Source organism: Cinclus cinclus, chromosome 6 (genome assembly GCF_963662255.1).
Source record: "Cinclus cinclus chromosome 6, bCinCin1.1, whole genome shotgun sequence".
Classification (NCBI taxonomy): domain Eukaryota; kingdom Metazoa; phylum Chordata; class Aves; order Passeriformes; family Cinclidae; genus Cinclus; species Cinclus cinclus.
In genome coordinates this window covers 40,932,272-40,956,626 of record NC_085051.1, presented here as the reverse complement: position 1 = coordinate 40,956,626, position 24,355 = coordinate 40,932,272, and the positions used below count along the sequence as shown (strand labels likewise).

General features: G+C 41.3%; 1 protein-coding gene across 1 annotated transcript; it reads left to right on the top strand.

Annotated features, from left to right (window-relative positions):
• The first annotated feature begins 115 nt into the window (after nucleotides 1–115).
• On the top strand, nucleotides 116–23,376 carry POMT2 (protein O-mannosyltransferase 2). The gene is made up of 21 exons (XM_062494676.1): nucleotides 116–201; nucleotides 758–842; nucleotides 1,620–1,724; nucleotides 2,850–2,958; nucleotides 3,852–3,960; nucleotides 5,384–5,543; nucleotides 8,095–8,201; nucleotides 9,085–9,167; nucleotides 10,242–10,351; nucleotides 12,369–12,435; nucleotides 13,232–13,304; nucleotides 14,791–14,869; nucleotides 15,634–15,785; nucleotides 17,420–17,511; nucleotides 18,579–18,655; nucleotides 19,798–19,869; nucleotides 20,080–20,139; nucleotides 20,318–20,423; nucleotides 21,393–21,533; nucleotides 22,185–22,299; nucleotides 23,263–23,376. The coding sequence occupies exons 2-21, from the start codon at nucleotides 783–785 to the stop codon at nucleotides 23,366–23,368; spliced, it is 1,983 nt and encodes a 660-aa protein (XP_062350660.1). The 5' UTR covers nucleotides 116–201; nucleotides 758–782; the 3' UTR covers nucleotides 23,369–23,376.
• The last annotated feature ends 979 nt before the right edge of the window (nucleotides 23,377–24,355 follow it).

The window sequence follows — 24,355 nt, the reverse complement described above, 5'->3', positions numbered from 1 at the left end:
CTCCGCGCCCAGGATGCGCCGCGCCCGGCGCCCTGCAGCGCGCGGCGGATGCCCGCGGATGCCGCCGCGCCAGCGGGAGCCCCGCCGGGGCCCGGAGGGGCCGGCACGTCCCGCCGCCACCCGCCCGGCCGCGCTGGCCCTCGTCACCCTCCTCAGCTTCGCCTCCCGCTTCCACCGCCTGCGGGAGCCGCCGCACGTATGGTACGGGCCGGGGCGGGGCGGGGCGTGCGTCCCTCCGGCCGGGCAGGGCACGGGCCCCGGGGTACGGGTGGGTGCGTGCCCGCCTCCTCCCGGCCCGGCCTTGCCCGGCGTGGGAGGGATCCCTGTTTACCCCCGGCAAGTGGAGGGACGGGACGTGGCGGTGAGGGCCAGCCCGGCTTGGCCCCAGCGCCCTCCCCGCTGCTCTCGGGACGTGCTGCGGGGCGGGCGCCGGGTCCCGGGGAGGCGGTTTTGGGGATCTGTGTGCAGCGGGCCGACTTTTGAACCTCGCTAAGGTCAATTTGGAATCAAAAGGTCAAGCCAAAGATTTTGGAGTGATAATATCAAACTGTGAATGGCTGCGGTGCTCTTCATTATTCTCGCAGAGTATAATGCATTGTCTCGTATGGAATGTATGGCAGTAATCCTCTGTACTATAAAAAGCATAAGTATGAAGATCTTCCTGGATTTTTACTATTTTTTTTTTTTTGTTTACTCTCTTTGGTATTGTAGCAGATGGGTCATTGTGGTTTGTGTTTTGTTGGTGTATTTTTTCCAGTTGGGATGAAACTCATTTTGGGAAGATGGGAAGTTACTACATTAATCGGACCTTCTTCTTTGATGTCCATCCCCCTTTGGGGAAGGTAAACTGCTTTTCTTTTACATGTTTTAGAAACCACAGGAGTGGTCCAATAAAAGTCTGCCTCTGCCTTCTGGCCAAAGGATGTGGTGAACAACAAAGTCCTTCCTGACTGTTGTTGACATCATAGCAATTTGCATTCTGTGTCCAGAGCCTCAACTTGCAACTTTTTGGCTTCACAAAAAATGCTTCAAATATAAGAAAACCAAGCAGTATTGCATGTTGGGTTTTTGAAAGGCTTGACATGAAAAAATCAGTGACCCTTGGAGGGCATGTGTAATGGAAGCCCACATTTTAAAGGAAGCAAACAGTTCCTGATAACTTGTGAGCAATTGTGATGTCTGCCACAAGTGACCCTGAGAGCTCTGATTTCCTGTTCTGTAAATTAACTTGTTCTAGCAACAGCATGTAATGTGGATGAAAGTGCATCCTCCTGCCTTGTCAAGGTTATCTTCCTTTCATACTGAATCTTCTGAATCTAAGGGGATAGCGAGCTGTGGGAGACTAGAGAATTCTCTCGGCTCAATTCCACACCTGGTATTTTTCTTGAGCTTGCAGTCATCCTTAGTTTGTTGCAGAAATAATTCTGATTTTGCCTTTAGACAAAGGACAGTATGTATGTGTATGATTTCTTTAAATAAACTCCCTTTTATATGATGTGTCTGAATTATTTGTCCTCTGGATCAATGTGGCTTCTATAAAAATCTTACCTGCTGCTAGCCTGGATACTTTTTCCTCCAGTGTGATTTTCCTGACCAGTTTTTTCACCTTTCCTCTTCAGATGCTGATTGGACTTGCTGGCTACCTTAGTGGCTATGATGGTACATTTCCTTTCCAAAAGCCAGGGGATCGATATGAGCAGCACAACTACATAGGGATGAGAGGGGTAAGGCTCTGCAGGCTAGTGTCAAGCTGGTTAGCTTCCCTGTGCTTTTCAATACAGTGTTACATCTCAAAAACAGCTCTCTTTGATTAGGGCAGAGGTCTGTTTAGCCTTATTTTTAAGCTCCTTTGAAAAGTGTTAGTGGTTCTATTGTTAATAAGTCTTAGTGTATTTCTGTGAGAGGTCAGGTAAGAAATTAAGGTGGGAATTGAGGCCAGCTCTTCCTGCTAATTAGTGAGACTACACTGCTGCAAGGGATAGGTGTCTTGCCTGTTCTGCGAGGCAGACGTTGCAGAGTTTGAGCTTCTCTCACTCCATGGTGCCTGGCTAATCTGCTGGGGAGCCAAGGAAATCAAAAAGGCAGGATCATCCACTGTCACCTGTATTTTGCCACCACCAGTGACACTGAGCTGAGTATGCTGATGGAGCCTGGGACAGCAGGGCAGAATTCAGAGTTGTATTCGATCTGAAACCCTGGCTGTACTGCTATTTAGGAAGAGCAAGAACCATGTAACTGGCAGCAGAAAAGTCAGAAGGAGAAACAGTGACCAATTGCTACTTCCTAGAAAGAAAACTGAAAACTGGGAAGGCATGTTTTCTTAGTTTAGTTTCCAGAAGTTCATGGCTTTAGATTTCCCTGAGCCAAAGGTGGGAGAGGTGCAAGAAACAGACATGAAAGATAATGATTTTACTGTGGTCTTACTTCCTTTTGTTTTGATTTCTCTTCTTTCTCCTCCAACTATCCTTGGTCTCATTTGTGTAGGAGAGGGGAATCCGGTCTGCTAAAGATACAAGGTGCAAATGTATTTTGTTCTTAGCTTTCATAATTTAATATCTTGTTAAAAAAAGGCCGAGTGTAGTGCACCTACTAGACAGATTCTTTTATGGTATCTCGTGTAGTCTAGCAAGAGTGTGAGTGGCTGTTGTTACTGACACCTCTGCAGAACAGACAAAGCCTCTGTCCTCTGAGCAGTGTCTTTGTTCAGCTGGCTTTTGTCTGATGTTCTTTGTGACTCAGTTCAGCTGCAGCAACACCTCCTGTTGTAGGTGTGGAAGATGAAGGAAAGGGTGCAATCTCTTGTCCACCATGGGTGGGGTTATAACTTCTCCCATGATCTTTTCCTGCAGTTTTGTGCATTTCTTGGCTCCTGCCTGGTTCCCTTTGCCCACCTCACAGTGTTGGAACTGTCAAAATCACTGCCAGCAGCCTTACTCACAGCTTTCATCCTTATTTTTGGTAGGTCTTCTGCTACAGCAAAATTGAGTATCTTAATAGTTCAGATAATTTAATTTCTGGATTACCATGTATTACCTAACCAGGGGGTATTTGGGTTAATGAGAGATTTTCTCAAAAGCAGAGTAATTCCACTATTTTTTATTAATATATGCATGCAGCTTTTTAATTGGTGGACCCCTTAAGAACTTTACAGTCTTGTTTAGTTCATAGGTGCTTCTGTTATTTACATAACCACAGTATTGGATTAGATTGTACCTTAATTTTAAAAATTTTTATGAAGTGGATGATCAGTAATGATTTTGCCCAGTAGTGAAACATTAATGTTTCCCGTATGAATTATAGAGATGTTTAACAGCCTCTGCATTACTTTAGAAGACTTCACAATAAGAAATTAATAAAGTTCCTTGTCAAATGGAGCCAGGTGGAGAAATTGACCTTGCAAGTGGCATTGCCAAAATAGAGGTTTTGTGAGGACGCACAGATATTGAGAAATGGAGACTTCAAGTACCAAAGCCATATTCATCTTTTATAGGTACCATCTGAAAGATGACTTCTCCTCTGGCATCCTCTGGCACCATGGTTGTGCCTTAGGGTAGATCAATGGTGGCTGTAATCCTCTCCATCTGAATATACTATCAGCACTTTGCAAATGATGTTTCACAGATACAGCTGTACTGCCTTTTGGTATTGTTTTTTGTGTTTGTCTTTTATTATTTGTTTTTGGTTTTTTCCCCTTTGTTGTCCTGGTATAAGGTGAAATGTTGTGATCTCCTGTTTCTAAAATTTCCCACCTTCTTCATGTCTTGAATACACTGAGGAAACTGAATTCCCACAATCTTAGATTCACTTTGGAACTGCAAGTCTTTCTGACATTGCTGTGTGTCTCTTTGCAGATACAGGCTGTATTACGTTGTCCCAATATATTCTGCTAGATCCCATTCTAATGTTCTTTCTCATGGGAGCTGTTCTGAGTATGGTGAAATGTAACAGCTGTGCAGACAGGTAAGATAAAGATGATAATTTTATTAAACTATAGGTATTTAACTTTCACACAGTTAAAGTGATGTCTGCCATGGTGATGTGTGCATGGCTGAAATGAGATTATTTCAGGAAATTTGAGCGTGAAAATGACTGTTGATAGCAAAAAATAAATTTACTATGAGGGTTTGTGTAGTTAGGGAGAAAGTATTGTGATTGGAGTACACCAGCTTACCTGTGACTACAAGCGCCTATAAAAATCCTGCTCTTTGAGGTAAATAGTATAATTTGTTTGGTCGAGAGAAATGGCTACAAAAACTTAGAGGGAGATATCGGCAGGATGATTCTGAATAAAGTAGTCGAGTTGCTGAGGATATTTGCTATAGACCCATTCAGAGAGGGTGGTGGTTTATAGGCATTGTGATATGTCAGAAGGCTTCTTCGTAGCTGGGCTGCACAGACTAGTTTCCTTGAAATGCATCCCGAATTCAAAGACATTATAGTTGAAATGCTGTGTTATATATGAGCATTTTTTATTTCATGAAACATTTAGTAACTGATTGTATCAATCTTAGTGTGTCTACAGTTCATGTGTCTGAAATGCAGCCTGCAGCATCATGTATGGTATCCAAGACCATCCTTATCTACAGCACATTCCCCAGGGAATACAAAAACTAAATTACAGTGCTTGATCAGCTCTTTGTGCCTTGATCTAAATTTATTTTTTCATAGCTTAGAACTAATCCTCTTGTCAAAGTAGTTGATATTCTGCAAATTAAAAGACAACTCTAGCTGCTGTGTTGCTTTGCAGGTCATGGGGATTTTGTCTAGTTGAAATAAAAACATCAAGGCATTAGGAATCAGCAAGAAAAAGGTTTTAAATTCTGCTGTAATTTTTTTCTCATCTCTTTTAAATGATTCAATTTTATGTCAGTTTATAATTTTTTTGCTTTTTGCTGCAGCTTTTATTTGTGTTTTGGGTAGATGTTTTCTGCTCAGGCTTTCTTGATTTAGTAAGGCTGGCTGCTCTTTGCCTCTTGTTCTTCCCCATGTCCCTAAACTTCTGAGAGAAGCAAGTTTGCACTTTATGGAGCAAAATTCTTGTTTCTGTTCTCAGAACTTCCATGTAGTCAGACTTTCTTCACACTAGTATTTTGGCTTGTACCTGATGTCTGTGTTTCCATCCTTGAATGGGAGATCAAGGGTTGCTCCTGGTTTGAATTTACCTAAAGCCTGTATCAAGGCTTCACAAGCCTGGATCTGAAACCAGTATCCTTGAGTGACTCTAAACTAAATGAAAAACTTGTTTTTCCATTTCTTATGGGTTCCTGAGAAGGTGGACGGTAATTTTGTGGGGTGACTGATTTGTTATTTGTTTTTGTGATCATAGGCTGCCAATTCATGTAGCCATCATTTTATTTACTGACTCACTCTACTGGTCCTGCAGGCCATTTTCTGCCTCCTGGTGGTTCTGGCTGAGTCTGACTGGTGTGAGCCTTGCTGGAGCAATGGGGGTAAAATTTGTTGGCCTTTTTGTAGTCCTCTTGGTTGGCCTGAACACAATCTATGACCTATGGGACTTGCTGGGGAACCTCAGCCTGTCACTGGTGAGTTTCAAAGGCTTTTCTTTACTCTAAGGGTTTCTTTGTTTTGTTTGCTTTGTAATTCTCCTAGACTTTGACAACCCTGCAAGTACCCAAACAGAGATACACTGTCTGCAGCAAAGAGAGGCATCTGATGTGGGTGATGAAAAATAGAGATTAAGATTATAATGAAAAAATTACTGCCAGACTTTTGAAAAAAACAAACACGCTTATATTAGCAGGGCATAATAGTATACAAGCACAGCAGAAAGATTGTTACTTTTTCCTGAGAGAAACTGTTACCATTCCAGAAGGCTAAATCTTCATTCTAAGCTAGAAATACTCATTGGAAGTGGCTTTACAGTGGCCCAAAGCAAGATGTTGTCCAGCACTGTAGCCTACTTCCAAGGAGTATGTGCTACCTGGCAGACAGGCATGTCTTGCAGGACTTGGTTTGCACAAGCATGAGCTCAGGCTCTGGTTTGTGAGAGTAAGGGAGCAGAGGCTGCATAGCCGGAGCATCATGAGTCAAAGAAATGCTCTGCAACCTTCAGTCTCCATAGCCAGTTAGGAGGATGAAGGCAGCCATAGCCTGCTTGATTTCACAAATATTTAGTTCTTCTAAGCCCTAAAAAATTTGCTTGTGGGTTTTTGAGTGTCCTGCTCCAATATATGTTGCATTTTATGTTTGCAAAGCGTGAAATCTGCTATTTGAAGAAACGCCTTGATGTACCATTTGCTGTCTTGCAACTGGCAGGAAGACAAATTCTTCAGTCATATCTTTTAAAAGGTGTTCAGTTCTCGTCTCAGCCTCTTTTGAGGCTTGAAAATTCTATTTCTTTCACTTACTGTTTTTGTCTTGTCTTAAAAACAGTGGGGGCATGGGGGGACTTCTGTTCCTCCTGTGGTTTGTTTTCTTTGATTAATGTGAATCAATATGGGCTGCAAAGATTCAATGTTCCAACTCCAGAGAAACACTTCTTGAGCAAAGTCAGTTAATTGCATTTGAAATAGAACAAATCCATCATGTCTAAGCTTTCTGCCAGCAGACAGCTGCAGAGTGATTTCATTTGTGCTGCTGGCAGCAAAGGCAGCAAACCCCTGAGTGTTAGAATATGTAAAGAAATTTACTCCAGAAGGTAGATGCTTTCTGAATAGCTATTTGGCAGCCTTGGTGGTTGAGGAGAGGAAAAAAAAGGTGAGGATTAATCTCCTGAAAGCCTGAATAACTTATCTCTGCATTTGTTAGGAAGATACTAATGATTATTTACATGCAATTTTTTGGGCACTAACTTGATTTCTAGAATTCTCAGCTTGTGTTGGTCCATTGTTCTGGTTTGCTCACTGCTATCTTTCACATGTACTTTCTGATTTTGACTTTGCATTGAAGTCTTTAGTTAAAGAAAACAATTGCATGAAAATTGAGGCATATTGAGGCCTTTTTAAGTAGGGAACTGGAGGTTAGTTCACAAGCCTCTCCACTGCCTATATTTGGTTATGTACCATCAATCAGCATTTTTCTAAGTGTCCAGTAGTTATTAAGTGTTCTGCTGAAGTACTTGAACTGAACAGCTCTTTCCTTTGTTGACTTCAGTGAGTTTTGCAATGTGTTCAGCTTTTCCCATTCCTTCTGAATTAATTGGGTACTAAGGGATGAAGAATGATTAGCTTAATGATTATATGATACATATCATGTTAAAAAATATGGAGAATAGCAAGTGCATCTGCTTTCATCCACTTTGAAGTTAGTGTGGGCATTTAGCAAACAGTTTTTGCTATTTAATTTTTTTCTTCTTCCACAGCTTATTATTATCCACCCTCTTTTTTGCATTATTTACTCTACTACCAGCAGTGTCAGTAGGTTCTGTAAAGGTAATAGGTTCTTTGGCATCTGTTTGCAAAACATGTTTTCAATTGGTTGAAGTAAAATATTTTGCATTCATTTTGGGACATCTGAAGAACAGGTTTTGCTGCTGACTTTTCTGTAGCTTCTGGCTGAGTAATACTAGAAGTTGCAGTGTGAGAGCATCCTTGCTAAGCAAGGTGATTTCTCTAAGTGAAGTATATCTAGATCCCCAAGATATCCTGGTTACACTCACATTTGCATAGACTTTTTGAGGGAACAAATTTTCATTTTTCTCGTGCTTAGCTTTGGTAGTTACTATTTTGGAAGCCATCTCTTTGCTGGGATTTTGGGTCGAGATGTGTACCACTGATAGTCAAATTAAGGTCCTTGCTCTCAAAGTATTTTCAATGGGGGCTGCCCAACCTCCTTTGCCAAAGTTAGGGATGCTCAGCACTTCAGAATGCTGAAATCTCCTGTTGCCTGTTTTTGTCTTTTCTCCCATGACCCTAGGATTTTCAGGGTCACCATAGCTTCAGCTTTTGGAGATACACAGCAAGGTCTGCCTAAGCTTTTGCCCCTCTCTGGGGCAAATTATCTTTGAGATAATTCTACAGCCTGGTGGGGTTTCTTGCACAGCAAGCTCCAGCTATAGAAGTGCTGATCAGAGTCTTGTGAAATAAGGAGCAAAGTTGTTCCTGCGCTGTTTGATCCAGATTGTGTTTGTTACAGGTCATGTTTGGGAAGCATTTACTGGCTCGTGTACTCTGCCTCATCGTGCTCCCGCTTGCCCTCTACACTGCTATGTTTGCTGTTCATTTTGCAGTGTTGAATAGAAGGTATTTCATAACATTTTCTCCAGAGGAGTTACTCGTCTTTGCTTTGAATTAAAGGCTGTTGGTTATATGGTGCTCCACTTTTATTGTCAGAAGCACAGCTGCAAGCTGTGTCTTTTAAAGATTCCCTTCCCCAACTCTCTGGCCAAGCTGGCAGAGAAATTTAATTTGAGCTTGAGACTTTCTGAAATGCCAAGTAAGTAACCTAACCAAACTTTCTGTCTCATTTTTTTTTCCTTTTTTCTGGGACCTGAAAATATCTCAACTCCATTATTTGTCTTTTTGTAATTAAAAAAAAAAAAGTAATTGCATTCCTGAAAAATGGCTGTGATTAAAAGAGTCTGGGTGTGCCTGAAGGGAGGGCTCTTTCCTGAATGCTTGCAGCCAAGGGATACTTTTTACAAGGAAAGAACTTGTAATGTTTTCCATATGCCAGCATTAAAAAATGAGGTGAATAAGCATTTCACTGTAAAGAATAGAAAAAGAAATCTGTTATTCTTCAGTTAATGTTGACTGGTCTTACCACTAACTTCTTAGCAGAAGTAAGACTACAGGAGCCACAGAGAAAGGCTTTGTTATATCTGTCCTGACAATGGGTCAGTTTATATGTAAGGACGCCTCCAAAGACAGTTCTGATGCTTTGTACATTTTTGGGACCTCAAGCCCTTGCAGCTCTGGACGATTTCCTGCAAGACTCTATCTTGCTGTGATTCACAACATTGGAGAAGTATGCCTCTTAAGGGAACTGCACCCACTCTTCTTCTTCACATGCCCAGTCTGGTTTTATAATTTTTCTTCTGTAAAAACAACTTGGTAGTGCATGACAGATGTTTATATGCTGTATACTGAGACTTCGAATTGTCATATTCTTTGCTGTATTTTGTAGTGGTCCTGGGGATGGTTTCTTCAGTTCAGCTTTTCAATCTCAGCTGATTGGGAACAATCTTCATAATGTCTCCATTCCAGAGCGTGAGTGTCCAAATGAATAAAGCCCTCTGAATGTTGTCAGTGTACATGAGAACTTAAGTAAAAACAGTGTCCGCATGACTCAGTGCAGGGCAGTGTGAATTATGCCTTCCATGGTCAAGGTCAGATCCATGCTCTTCCTCTGTGCAGTTTTATGTATTAGCAGAAAGAAAAAGACTGAAAATACCACCATGTTCAGTGCATGGTCACTAGCTGTTTCATCATATTCCATCTAGAGGGAAAGATGCCATTTTGAGGGGTTTGACTTGTGTGCATACATCTTGTTATTCTTTGGTTCTATATTACTTGAGACAACAAAAAGCTGTTTTTCCTGTTCATCTTAGGTTTGTAGGTGTTCAGATGTAAGGTTTGTTTCCAAAATATGTGTAAATGGAAACTATCAACTTTTGTAATACAAGTGTGCTACTGGTCCAGCTGTGTTGTAATCAGAATGCGTCTGAATTTAGCAGAAAGAAGGCTCTGTGGTTGTTCCCTAATCCTCAGGTTGGCTAGGGACTACTGGGCCTTTAAAATGGTTTAGCTTTCTGATTACTTCAGCTTTTTTCTGTCTGTCTCCTGCTTCAGAGCTGTCACTGGGAGAGCATCAGGTCTTTTCTCAAAGGCTGAGTTTTCTCACTTGCATTGGGGGGCTAGGAAGGAAAATGTCTTAAGCCAGTGTATCAGCTCTGCTCTCCAATAGCTGAGCTTGCTTCCCTTCCCTCTCATATTGCTGTAGGGGTCAGTAGTGTTTTAATTTGACTGCATGCTCTTAGGGAAAACTATCTCAAAACTCTGTTTATGAAATTGAAACAAAGGAATACCTTACCACGTCTATTTATGTTCAAACTTAGTGGGAGAGTTTTAAGTGTTTCAGCCAAATGTTATATAAAAATTTCACTGAATCCTGGCTAGGCATGGGAGACAGCTTGCAATGAGCCCTGTGGAGTAATGTGTCAAGCAGGAAACAAACTTCCATCAAACAATGGAGAATGCATGCCTAATTGAGCACTGTAGAGTAACTGGGGGAGATACAGGAGAGCTGCCTTTTATCTTTTTGCCTCCTTCTTTCTTAAGCAGATTTGGCATATGGGTCTGTGGTCACAATGAAGAACCTTCGGATGGCAGGGGGATACCTTCACTCCCACTGGCACCTGTATCCGGAGGGCATTGGGGCTCGCCAGCAGCAGGTTGGTGTGCTGTGCTAGTACTGCCTGTGACTACAGCCACTGAGTTACCTTAGCATTGGGGGCCAAACTGGTAGGAGCTACCTGTTCAGTCAGCATTTGTTGCCCTCTCAGTGCCACAGCTGTGTACTTGTCTTGGAACTGTGACTAAAAAGGAGGCTTGAAGAGAGCCTATCACACTGCACCAGAGGGGTGACTTACAGTAACAAGGCTTTGCAAGACCACTATCCATAAATGGAGTCCAAGAGAATGAAAGATACCTCAAGGAAGATTGTAAAACTGTGTTTAAAATGAGAACATTCTCTTACAGCTTTTCTGGCTGTATATTAAAAGCAAGAGAATAAACCTGCTGTATACTGTTTTTACTCCAGCCACTGACCTCTGTGACCTTACATGAATCCCTCTCTTTAGTGCCTTGCTTCCTTCATCTGTCACTAAAGAACTTGTAATGCTTTGCTCATTAAGTTAGATGCTGTATGTTTGTAAGCCAATGTAGCCATATGGAAACCATCTGAACTAAGGGCTTCTCATTAATTGCAATTAGTGAAAGCAATAAGCAATTAAATGAAAGTAGAAATCAGAAATCATGTAACTACTTCTAATTAAGAAGTACAAACATTAAGTGGATTTGTTATTTTTGTCCATCATCATCAAGCATCACAAATCTTTGCTGATTTTGCACTTTCACCAAAATGTATTCTGCAGTTTGATTATTGGTATCTAAAAATTGTTCTGAGATCCTTGAAAGAAAGTTGCCAAAGAAACACAAGTGTTTGGTTTTTAACTCCCTGTTGTCTCTATGGCTAGGAGGAAGTTTTCAGAAGTGAAAACTTTGTCTTGGCTCTTTTTTTCCTGCTGCTTGTCACAATCAGAATTTCTAGTACTCTACCGTGACATTAATGTTTATTGCAGTATATGGAGATGTCATGCTAAACTGTCTCAAGGATAAGCAAAATTGGAGTGCAGATCATGCTTTATGACACTAAAAGCAGGGAAAGGCAATTTGTAGAGGACATTGATGGGAGTTCCTTGTGGAAAATGGGAAAGGGTGGAGATTTCCACACTGTGCTCCCTGCCCTGGTGGTAGGACAACAGTAGCGTTCTAGGGAAGTTTCAGGGCGCTGGAGAGGGGAAGGGAACTTAGACCTGGGAGGAGATTTAGAGAGGAAAAAGTGATCTCTCTGCTTCTACTTTCCCCTCCTCTCCTTATAGCTTGACCTCAAGGTATGAGGTTCTACCCCTAACTCTCCCTTTTTCCCCATTGTCAGACACTCCTCTGTATTCTGCCTCTTAACCACCCACTGGGCCATCTGCTCCCACCTAAGAGAAAGGCACAGGTGAGGCACTGAGCTGGGGTCCCACAGAGCAGGGCTTACTGCTCTGTAAGGGTGAGGTGAGTGAAGGGAGTACAGTTCCACATGCTCTGGGGAGCTGCAGCCTGGAATAAGATGGTCTTTGTGTCCATGGTAGCAGTAATGCAGTTACTCTGTGTGAGGCTGAGCAGGCTGGCAAGGGTTAGCTGTGTAGTATATGTGGCTGTAATAGGTGATCCCTGAATCCTTACCTTGCCTGCATCTTTTGGCAGATATTATAGTTGTTGCAGTTGGCCTATTGTCCTAAATCCCTACTGTCTGTAAAGCCAGTGCTGCTTCTATTTCCTGGTTCAGGTAGTGGTCTGTGATTATTCAAGAGTTCTAGTTTGGGTATTCTGTTGTTGTAGAAGGAGCCTGTGGAACAGGGTGAAAGGAGGTCAGACTGTGTTTGGAGGCTGTTGGTGCATGTGAACTGCCATGAAGTGTAGTGCTTCTGAGTATGGGTTATACCCTGAGGTATACTAGGAGGTATCATCTGGGTTATGGAGTGGCCCATAAATGGTTTCCTAGGGGCACTGTCATAAAGGTAATCCCAGGATTTCTTTGTGGTTGGTGCATTCATTTGGGGCTTTGATTTGCTGGTGAATGTGTGACTGCTATCAACAGCTTTTTCTTGTTACATAAAGTAATTAATCCTGTCATTTCAGGTCACTGCCTACTTACATAAAGATTTGAATAACCTGTGGCTCATAAAGAAACATGATTCAGATACAGGTAAGAAATACCAGTGAAGTGCCTCTTATAACTGCTGCTTCTGTTTTTCACAATATTCTGAGTTCTTTCCAGGGCAGGGTATCCTTCATGGATATGAGCGGGAGAGGAGAAAGAACAAAGGGAAGCTGTCTCCATCTTGACTTACACTGTGTGTGTCTGCTATGTTTTTGGTCCTTCTCCAGATTGTATAGCTGAAGTAAATAAGCTTTACTTAGCTGGAGGTTGCATTGACAAATCTTCAGCTGTTTAGGCCTGCAAATAACAGCAGAGAGGAAATTTGTCTGAACTGAGTTAATATTTTTTGCAATCTGTTATTGTGGCTAAGAGTCTTGGGAAGGCTGTGTCCTGTTACAGTCTGGTACACTGTGTTTGACAGATTTTTATGGATGATTGCTTGGGACAAGATAAGAATGCTGAATGTGATGGTCTATGGTTTGTACAGAAAGCCATTGTTTTGGATTATGTAGTGTATGTAGCTGCAGCATGCTTGGTCTCGTGGCTTCCTTTTTTTACCTGCCACATGTGTTCATAAAAATTAACAAGAATTGTCTAAAGAGCAAAGAATGAAAATAACGTACATATATAAGAAAATCTATAAGAGTCATTTATAGTTGACATTTTTTGGAGTAGCTCTTAGGGTTAGAGTCTAGAGCAATGTTTTACACCAGGCTTTGAGTCAACACAACTTTGTTTACTTTAATATCTGCTTGAGGCACAAGGATCAGCAAGAAACTTTCTAAGACCCTAGTAAGTTTGTAAGTTTGTGCATTGATACGATTTGTTTGTCTTCCTTCAGCAGATCTGTCTGACCCCTCAAGCCCTGTGGAGTTTGTGAAGCATGGAGATATTATTCGTCTTGAACATAAAGAGTAAGGATGATTTCTGGGTTTCAGAGAGATTGTGTGATTGAATAGAATTGGTGGGAGGTTTGTCCTGCTCAAGACTGTGGTTAGATGAGCACAAGCAGTCTGTGTGACAGAGAGAGGTATCTGCATGTGTGAATTTCCAATGTGAGGTTTGTAGAGTTTTTCTTCTGTGGTTCACGCTTTGAAAAGTTTCTATTAAATGAGAAACTTTTAAGAGAACCACACAACTTTGTTAGAACTACCTACCTAAGCAGCAGGGAGATTTGTTCAGTTGTGTGAGGTGCAATAATCAGGGTAACTCTTCCAGAGAAGCAGTTTCAAAACCCTCACTCTGTTGCCTGTCTCCATGCTGAATTTTCTAGACAAATAGAATATAGGGTTTTTAAATCAGTGTACTGCAAGTATCCTGTTCCTATGTTCATAGGCAGTATCCACCCACTGACATTCTCAACAGCACTGAGGTCATAGCAGTTAAATGCTTTGAATGAAAATGGAAACCGATCCCTTCCCTTTCTGCAGGGAATACCTAAGAGGAAGCAGGGGAACCTCAGTGACTTGATATTTAATCTTTGTCTAGTCTAATGCCACTGTGCCAAAATGCTCTGTGCTTTCACAGCTTTGATTTCTTAACAGAACCTCTAAATTAGCGAGCCAGGAAATCATATATTGTATTCAGTATGGCACATGCACAAATCATTGCTTATGTTTCCAAAATGATTATAAGACTTATTTTTTTAAATTTGGAATTTGGAAGTTTACTGTCAAATATATGGTAATGAGGATGATAAAATCTTGATTAACCAAAATGGGTTAAGTCCTGATGAGGTCTCTAGCATGGGAGTGAGTTGACATTGCTGGGGAAGGATCTGGCAGGTGTAGCAGGGACAGCCATGTCTGTGCCGATGGCAGCAGCACCTTTGGCAAGGACTGATGGCCTATGGCCAGGTTTCTCTGGTTGCCTCAGTTGGCAGACCCTGCCAGGGTGGGAGGCTCTTTGTCTGCACTGTGCTGGTGCTAAATGGTGACCACTGATTTCCCCCTAAATGTTACAGTCTTTCTCCACAAAAGCAAAACTGATAATCACAAAAAGGCAGGATCTTGCTTTTCTTCTTATAAGACAGGTCTCTTTGTCACATTTTTACTGTTAATTAAAAAAAAAAAAAAAACAAAAACAAAACAAAAAAAACCCAACAAAACAGAGCAAACTGAAAATCTCTTCCTTTTAGAGGTGGTACATTGTAGTTTGAGGTCTGGATTTATTTATGCTGTCATCAATTTCTGTTGCTGCCCAGTGTGGCATAAGCTCAGAGTGACATGCTGGGAAGTGACAGTTTCACTTCATGTCTCCCATTCGGTTAAGGCTGCATCCTGCTGTGCCTTCAGCTGGAATTCAGTGGTTAGAGTACTGGCAGATCTCTGAATGGCTCAAACCAATGTTTTTATCACAAATTGACAAGGTTCAAAGGTTTGACTTTTAATTTCATTTCAGAACTTCTAGAAATCTGCACAGTCACCAGCATGAGGCTCCCCTGACAAGGAAACATTTTCAGGTCACTGGCTATGGAATAGTAAGTGAAGGCAAGATAAAACAAAAGCTTCTTCTTTTGGGAAGAGTTCATATCATGCCAAGGGAATTTATTTTGCTTGTTTTAGTTTGTTAGCCAGGATGATAGGTGGACATCTGCCATCCTCAGGGAAAAAAAAACTGATGTAGTATGAAATGTCTTATATTTAAGGTCTATTTAATGTGAACACAGATAGAAAAATAATTTAAACTTTTACTGTCTAGCTTTGGCAGCATTCAGCTCCAGAAATGACAAACTGAGCAACCTTGAAGTTTCTCTGACAAGTATTATTTTATGTATTTGGCCTTGTCACATAGACAAGTGTTTTTTTGACAGAATGATGACAGAATTTTGAATCACAAAGATGAAATATGCTTTGAGGTCTGAATTTCTAAATGCAAAGATCTGTTGCCTAATTCCCTTTTGTGAAGCAGCCAAGTTGCCCCTGTTTATGCTGTAACTCTGAGCTACAGTCAAGAATGAATTGAAAGCAAACAAAATTAAGGTTGGCAAGATAGAGATGTATTTGTAAGTGGTTGCTTATATCTAGAATGATGTCTTCCTGATGGGGAATCTCTTCTGTGAAGCATGAGAGAGGCTGGTCTGGGCTAGTATTTTTAGTTTTGCACCCAGTGAAGTGTCAGAATTTCCTATTTGCAGTGCTCCAGTTCTGTGTGTCTTCTAGTTTGGACATTCTTTATTTTTTTTCTTTTTTTTCTATTTTTGTGATTTTTTTTTTTTTCTCCAATGGTGTGTTTGCATGATAGAATGGAACAGGAGACTCCAATGACTTCTGGAGGATTGAAGTGGTAGGCAGAAAGACTGGGAAGCTCATCAAAGTCCTGCGGAGTCAGGTCCGGCTAACCCATGTAGCCACAGGGTGTATATTGGGATCTTCTGGAAAGACTCTGCCAAAATGGTAAATAGTTTGTAATCCCCATCCAGCCTGGCAGGGGTTGAGCTGACATGTTCCTTCACTCAGTGGTACTTTTAGAATAAGCAATAACTACATTTCTTCCATTTCTTTAAGAGAATAAAAATGTAACTAGCAGGTACTAAAAATACGAGGAGAGGGGAAGATCTGGGTTAGGATTATGCAGTCTGTTACAGTAAAGGTATACAGCTCTGAAAAATAATATCCCTTATTAAGAGGTCAAGAGTGGTGTGGACATAGATCTTGTCATCTGGTAAGGCCATGAGGGGATGACAGACATATTATTTAATGTGTTATTTATCTTTGGGGTTTACAAAAATCGCTGGAAACTGGGGCAGTTCATGCTGTTCTGTACCACAATCTTCAAAATTGCTTTTTGTTGGTATTAATTTACCTTGTGATTAGAAGACCTTTGCAATTTTTGCATGCAGCATCTGAAGAAAGGCAGTGGTTCCAAGCTGCTATTAGCAGAGGTTGGGATTTTATGTCCTTGAATTATACATCTTCATCATTCAAACGAGGTGTGTGCAGAGACATCCAGGCTGATGCCAAGCAAGCTGCCCTGTCTGTAAAGCTGCACCATGTGGGATGCTGACATGGATCCTGAGGCAGAGGCTGTGCATTCATGTTGCTGCTGTTTTGAGAGCTGCCTCCTTTTCTGCTGCTCTAGACTTCCCTTCACTGTGTTGTGGTAAAACCAGATTCTAAGGAATCCTGTGGATGCTGAATCATAGAGCAGGCACCTCTGGCAACTGCCTGGCCTGGAGTGCAAATGCCACTTAGACATCACCATAAAACTGGGCTCATGGGTACATAATGTGTTCAGTTGAAAAAAAAAGCCAATCTCCATCCAGAGCATTCAAAAAATATTGTGAGTTGGGTTCTTTTTTTCCCAGTAAAAATTTACTATATGAATGGAAGTTATTTCCACAAAATATTGATGGTAGTAACATCTGAGGGGGAAAAAATACTTGTTAACTGCAAATAAGGATGGTTAGAGTATATTGGATTTTTATATTTTTTTAATTTAATGACTAGTAATCGCTGTCCTTCAGATCATTTAATGGTAATTATTTAATATTATTAGTGAAATTTACTAAGTGGTGATTGATAGAAAATTCCCTATTAATCTGTCATATTACTGCCAGATTTGATGCACTTTCTCCCAAGGTCTTTGATGTGACCTGCTAGACATAAGATGACAGACTAAAGAACAGTTATTAGTATCCTCTAAGGTAATTGTTTTGTTTCTGTAATAGAGTTCTTGTAGATACGGATTGACTTAAATTAACGATGGGGTTTTTCTTTGGAGGGACTGTAAGGGTTGAATTGAAAGTACTGTCTAGTTGGCAAGGTGCATACTTTTCAAAAATCCCACATATCCAGCTAGGGCTTTTTGGGTGAGAAAGTGAGAAAAGTGGTTCAGCTATTCAGTAGAATTTTGATGTCAGTGCCTTGCAGGTCTGTTTTGGTTTCTACATGCTTCTGATAGCACGTAAGAATGCCAACTGCTGAAGCATTATGGAGAAGTATAAAGCTAAATGGGGAAAAAATAAACATGAAATTGAAATATTGAGTGTTCCTGTGGGGTGGTGGTTCACTGTTCTGCTGATCTTCAGGGGCTGGGAACAAGTCGAAGTCACCTGCACACCATACCTGAAGGAGACACCCAATTCCCTCTGGAACTTTGAAGATCATATTAACCCTAAATGTAAGTAATTGACTTCTTTTTCAATTGAGAATGCATCTTGGCCTGCTGTTAAAGGAAGGGATGAGCTATCAGATAGCTCATTTGAAGTATTTGTGTTCTTGCCCAGCTTAAGTGCAAACTTGCTGAACTTGAGTATGTGCAGGGATGCAGAGCCCTTTTCTGTTTCACTGCTTGTACTGGAAACTGGTGATAATGCTTGAAGTGTAGTGGAAGTATAAAGATTTTTTTGTGGATTTTCAGATTTTAATGTGTTACAGAAGTGTGAAGCAGTCCAGTACAGGCTGTTATTTCTAACATTGTTTAATTGGGAATTGTTGTCATTGGTATGAGTATGTCATATATACTTCAATGATTTATAAAGAAGTCTTGGATCCAGTCTGTTCTGGTGTAATTTTTTTTCCCTTCTCCTACAGGGGGTCTGCTAAATGATGACTTTGCAGTACCATCAAGAAATTAATAGTGTGTGACAGTGATCTAAGTTTGTCAGTAATGACAAGTGGGTCTTGCAGCCTCATCCAGGAGTTACATATGTTTCATGTGTATCTGGCCCAGGTTTTTCAACACAGTTTTCATCCCATGAATTTTGGGTGACTTGGGCTGAGTTCTGAGTTAAAAGACTTCCTGTTCTTCCTCCTGTGAGAGCTGCTGTATGCAAAGCAAAGGAGAGAAATCCTGGGCTGTTGACTTGGTAGAATTTCCTCTTGTTGTAATGCATTTTACATTCCCATGCTTATGGCTTATCTACAGATAAACAGCAGCCTATGAAGAGTATGTCTCTAATTTCAGACAGAAATACATATCTATTTATTTCATGGACTTTTATATATTTCTATTGCTCCTGGAAGGAAAGGAAGAAATTTAGAAGTACAGCAGTTGTAAAGTTCATTTGGGATACTTCTGATTGCAAACCACTGTGTTTAAGAGTATGAATGAGTTGCATAAAAAATTACAAGAGGTTCAGGAAGCAGATTTGTTGTAGGAGGAGAGAGTTTCAATTATTATTAAAAAGGCAAACAAAAGTAAACCATACAAACTTGTAATGTATTTTTCTCTCCATTTTTTTTAAGTGCCCAATATCAGCCTGGATGTTTTGAAGCCTTCTTTTGCAGAAATTCTGCTAGAATCCCACATGGTCATGATCCGGGTAGGATATCGTTGATTCCAGATTATCATTTTCTTCCTCCTCTCTCTTGCATTCAAAAAGAAATTACACTTTCTGAGAGATCTGGGTGATGGCTGCAAGCTAGGGCAGAATTTGCATGCCCAAGCAACCTACTTGAATTTATACTTAGAAAAAAGGTTGGTCTCGGAGCTAAATTTTCTGAGTCCAAGTTTGGAAACCTTGGGCTTAATGCCTGGCTCTGCTATTGATGTGATTTATCTACAGACTATTTATGTAATGTTTTCCCAACCTTCCTGTAAGGCTTTAAAGGAAAATTATTCTTTGTGAGGCAGGTGGATATTACTGTGGTCAAAATCAGGAAAATCAGCTAAACAGACATTTAAAAAAGCCAGTAACTGTTTGGATTGAAAATGGAAGACTTCTGATTTTTTTCAAGTTCATCAATGAGCTGTGATTTCTGGTTTCCTTTTTATCTCAGAATATATATTTTTTAAAAAGAGAAGACTTAATGTTTGCAAGGTGGACTGCTCTTGCAGTTTTTTCCTATGCTTGTCCTTTGTACTTTTGGCCACAGCCCTTCTGCTTCCAGCTCCTCAATCCTTCTGAAAAATGAGAAGTCAATATTTTGAAAAAGAAGTCCAGGGTATTCTTTGCTACTGTTTGTGAAGCTCTTCTCAGATTTTAAAGATAAAAAATAGTTAAGCATATTATTGTTAGTACTTGTGAAGTGTTTTTGTAAAGCATTTCCATGGCAATCAGTGATAATGCTGTCTCAGGTAAGGAAGCACCTGCATGAGTTTCCATGGAAGTAATCTTTGAGGCTTTTTTTTTTTTCATTGCGGAGGGAAACCTGTCACAGTAGTCTATAATGAAAGAAGGTGTTGCTTATGTAACATATATCCTCAGTGGCAGAAAAGCTGAAGAAGAGAAATGAGAGAATACTGCCTTTTTTGCCACCAAAAACCATTTTCACTTGCACAGTAGTATTAAAACATTCATAGTCCTAGTTGTGGCCATTGTGGAAGATGATGTGTTTATGTAGGTCAAAAAAGAGCTTTCACTTGGGAAGGGTATTGATGTATGTTTGTGTACACAGACATTTCTGGGCAGACACTACAGCATAACTGCCTGCTCATTTAAGTTTTATGTTGATTTATTCGTAGGGAAACAGTGGCCTCAAACCAAAGGACAATGAAGTTACATCCAAACCTTGGCATTGGCCCATCAACTACCAGGTATATTGATCAATCCATCTTCCTTTTTCTTTTTAAGTGCTTTTGCAGTGGCTTCTGAAGCACAGCACCTTGTAATTGCATTGAAGATGCTGTCAGCTTTCTTTTGTAGTACCTGAGATGCATGGGTGGGAATTTTTCTCACCTTAGACACTGTGCAAAATACAGACTGGACTAATGAATATCTGTTTTTCTTCTCATCTCTTTCCTTAGGGACTGCGTTTTTCTGGTGTCAATGAGACAGATTATCGGGTTTATTTGCTTGGAAACCCAGTAAGTTGGAGTGAGAAGTTCTGAGCCAATGTCTTTAGCAAATGTTAGCTTAGTCTTGGTTCTGCCTGTTCTCTTCCTTCTCCTTTTGGACTGTCTCTCTTATTATACTCTTTGTGTTTGCATGTCACATGCACACATCCAGCATAAAGTCCTCAGTCTTTCTTTTTGTCTTGTGTAGGTGATTTGGTGGCTAAATCTGGTCACTATAGGGTTATATCTTCTGATAACAGTTTGCACTGCAGTGGCACTGAAGAGAGGTGTCCAGCTGACATCTGAACTCAAAGGTGAGGTCAGTCTTCCTTTTCATGAATGGCTTTTGCAGGAACCTTAAAAGTGTGTGGATGGCAGGACTTTGTGTGTCAAAGGTGGGAAACCACTGAGCTTGGATTATCAAGTGGTGTCCACAGGGAAAAGAGTGGGAACTTCATAGCTGTAGTTTACTAGTGAGCACCACAGATCTTCTACAAAAATAATGCATGGTTATTCTGGCTACAAGGGATAGAGCCCAGTTAATCAATGCCCTGCTATCAAGCTCTGCTCTGTACTTGGTAGTTTTCACAGTGTTTTAAGATAAAAAATGTTTTCTGATATTTATGCAAAGCAAATGACAAATGCAAGAGATAAAATTGTCCTTTATTATGTCCATTGCCAAGGTTTTGGAGCTTTTCACAAGCCCTAGTTAGCCATACTTTCACCATTCCTGTTTACATCAATGATTGCTTCATTCTTTAGATCTCTTTATGGGAAGTCAGTTCTCAATGTGATGGGAAACTACTCAATTATACAATAAGTTATTGACTAAGCTGTATACAGACACCAGAGCTCTTAGTCCCTTCCCCAGGCTCTGAAAGGCTAGGTACCACTTCTTTCCAGGAAGGGCTGACAACGTGATCATCAGGATGGCTGTCATTGCAGAGACAGTGAAAATTGTCAGAATCCAGAATCACCTGATTAGTCTGATGCACATCTGGAGAAACTGCACGTTTGGTTTTAACATAGAGCATGGTCAACCTCCTGCCATACCTTGAGACTTAGATTTTTGTGTATCTCTTCTGATAACTGTTCTCCTGAGGAGTGCTCATATGTTTATAAAGGATGCAGCTAGGATGTTGCAGAGGCTTGAAGCAATTTCAGACCAATGCATGATTTCCTGCAAAGATCATTCCTGTTGAGTTTACTTAGTGTGTTAAAGTTTGAAAACAGGAACTGTAGCTGAGTTTTTCTCTGCTAAAGTCTGTTTATTTGTGTTCCAGAACTGTCCAGAGTTGTGCTACGTGCTGGAGGGCAGATCACACTGGGGTGGCTCCTTCATTACCTTCCTTTTTTTATGATGGGACGAGTTCTCTATTTCCACCACTACTTTCCTGCAATGCTTTTTTCCAGCATGTTGACAGGTAAATACTAGAGTCTTGGAGAAGACAAGGTAGGGAAAAAGGTGATTTACTGTTAAATTGAATGTTTTTCAGGCTGAAGAGTTTATTATTTTTGTTGTCTTTGTTTGCTTGTGTGAAGTGCTTCAAAGCATTGACTTAGTCAAAATGTTTTTCACAAAGCAGCTTGCAGTGCCAATTTTTTGTTTGTCTATTTGGTTTTGGTTTTTTGGTGGTGGTTGGTTGGTTGGTTGTGTTTTTGTTATCATCCTGAAGAGGCAGTAATATCTAGTGCTTAGGACATTTAAATTTAGAGATGGGGTTCCTGGTCTCTGCTATTTTACTGTTCTTATATATTCTTGTATATAAGTCACTTCCTTCTTGGTTTACTACCAACACTTTTCTGTCATGTCTGTTTATCATTTGGCCTTGGTAATTTTTCCTGTGATTTTATACCAACTCCCATTAACATCCGGGGCCCAGGTCTCTTTTCCATTTATTCAAATGGAAAGGTAGGACAAAAAGAACCTTTGCTGATCTCTGTGGTTCTAAAGGTTACCAAGGTAAATGAATTTAAAAATTGACATGGTCTTTTGGTGTTAACAGAGTTTCATTAGCCTAGTCTGTGAACATATCAGCTCTGTTCTTCTGACTTCTATCTCTTCATTCTCCTAGGAATCACCTGGGATGCACTACTGAAGTTCTGTGCTGTCTTCTTGTCACCCAGCAGTACAGCTAGAAAGGTATATGGAGGTGGATTCCTGGCACTGATTCTGCTCATCTTGTACAGGTGAGAGCTAAAAGCTGAACTTTTCATGAATGGAATGTGTGAATGGAATCGTTGCCGTGTCAATAGAAACTTTGTTGCCTGTTAATTATCCTTAGCCTTTGTTCCCTCTCTCCCTCTCTCCCTCTCTCCCTCTCTCCCTCTCTCCCTCTCTCCCTCTCTCCCTCTCTCCCTCTCTCCCTCTCTCCCTCTCTCCCTCTCTCCCTCTCTCCCTCTCTCCCTCTCTCCCTCTCTCCCTCTCTCCCTCTCTCCCTCTCTCCCTCTCTCCCTCTCTCCCTCTCTCCCTCTCTCCCTCTCTCCCTCTCTCCCTCTCTCCCTCTCTCCCTCTCTCCCTCTCTCCCTCTCTCCCTCTCTCCCTCTCTCCCTCTCTCCCTCTCTCCCTCTCTCCCTCTCTCCCTCTCTCCCTCTCTCCCTCTCTCCCTCTCTCCCTCTCTCCCTCTCTCCCTCTCTCCCTCTCTCCCTCTCTCCCTCTCTCCCTCTCTCCCTCTCTCCCTCTCTCCCTCTCTCCCTCTCTCCCTCTCTCCCTCTCTCCCTCTCTCCCTCTCTCCCTCTCTCCCTCTCTCCCTCTCTCCCTCGTTGTCAGACATCCTCAGTTTGATTAAATTCAGCATCTGCGTCCCAGTAATGCATTGTAGAACATCTTTCCATTTGCAGGGAATCTCTCTTTTGTTGCAGAATACAATGTAAATGCTATTCTCCTCCAAACCTGTTTGTGGATCTAATCCAAATGATGGTGACATATTCCTCAAATACAGGCAAATTTTTCATTATTGTAGATTTTATCAGATTCCAAGAGAAAATACTACATGTGGTAGCTGTGTTCTATGTATATAGTGAGTTGAGCAGAAATTAGAAGGTTCGCAGTAGAGCTTAGAGCAGCCTGAAGACAAGGGTCCCATAGGCTGTGAGCTTTTTGAGACAGAAAACAGTGCTGTGTTTGATGGGCATTTGGGTTTCTTTCCACAGCTTCTACCTCTTCTATCCGCTGTCCTATGGGATGATAGGACCCATGGCCTCCAACCCTAGCAGCCCCATGGCAGGGCTCCGGTGGATGGACTCCTGGGAATTCTAGAGAAAATGAAGCCTGGGAACAGCGGATCAGAAACATGAGATCTGCTGCATGTCAGGCTGATTCTGGTGCTTTGAAGATGTGACTATAAAATGCCCTCTCTGGAGAACTCTGGGTATAGTAACCCTGTTACTTTGGCATTTGTTTGCACTGCCTCCATTGGAAGATGCAGAGGATGAGAAGGTCCCCTTAAATTAAGAGACTCATGTCCTGAATCCTTAGGTTATGTTCATGGCCAGCTGGCTGCCTAAATGCCAATTTCTCGAGGCAGTATACATCAGTCAAACAGCAGTGGCATTCCAGCGGCCAGACCAGTACAAGTTGGAGGCTGTCTGAGGTTGCATGTACACTCTGTGTGTGTGTTTCTTCCTTCTTGTAATCTAAGCACCACTACAGTTTGAAGCACTATAGAATTATATTATGATTAACAACATTTCTTATGGTGAGGTTTTTGAAAGCTTACTGTAAGTATCTGGGGACCTTCGTTCTACTTGCCTTGGCTGTCTGAAGGTTTTTTTTGTTCTGACACTGGATTTTTAAAATTTGACTGAAAGGGTCTGTTTCAAATTTCCTGAGCCATTGTGCCTTGCCTGTCTCCCAGGCCCTCTGCAGGGATGGAAATTGTTTATTCCTATTTACTGCCTTGCTTTATGGTCACCTTTAATAATTTATACAACTCACCTAGCAGGCCTGTTTTCAGGGCCAGACTGTTCCAGCTCAGCTCTTTGTAGCTTCTTTCAGTTCTGTCTGAAGGCACCAAGGAAATTACAGTAGAAATGGCAGGTGATATATTTTCAGCCCCAGTATGCTGTGGAGACCAGCATGGGGATGTACTAGAGATTGTAATGATAGCTTGGAAATCTTACAGACAGCTGTCATTCAGCTTTTGTTCCCAGCTATTTCAGTGCCAGTGCCTGTGCTTTTAGGAGAAGGCTTCATCTCAGTGCATGTGGCATCTGCAAAACTGGCTGCCAAGGTATCTGCTCAGTG

Excerpts from the sequence above, each read along its gene's own strand:
- POMT2 (XM_062494676.1), top strand. The coding sequence starts at position 783 with ATGGGAAGTTACTACATTAATCGGACCTTCTTCTTTGATGTCCATCCC. Across the intron at positions 2,959-3,851 it reads AGCTTTCATCCTTATTTTTG|ATACAGGCTGTATTACGTTG; the intron begins GTAGGTCTTCTG and ends GTCTCTTTGCAG. Across the intron at positions 17,512-18,578 it reads AGATCATATTAACCCTAAAT|TGCCCAATATCAGCCTGGAT; the intron begins GTAAGTAATTGA and ends ATTTTTTTTAAG.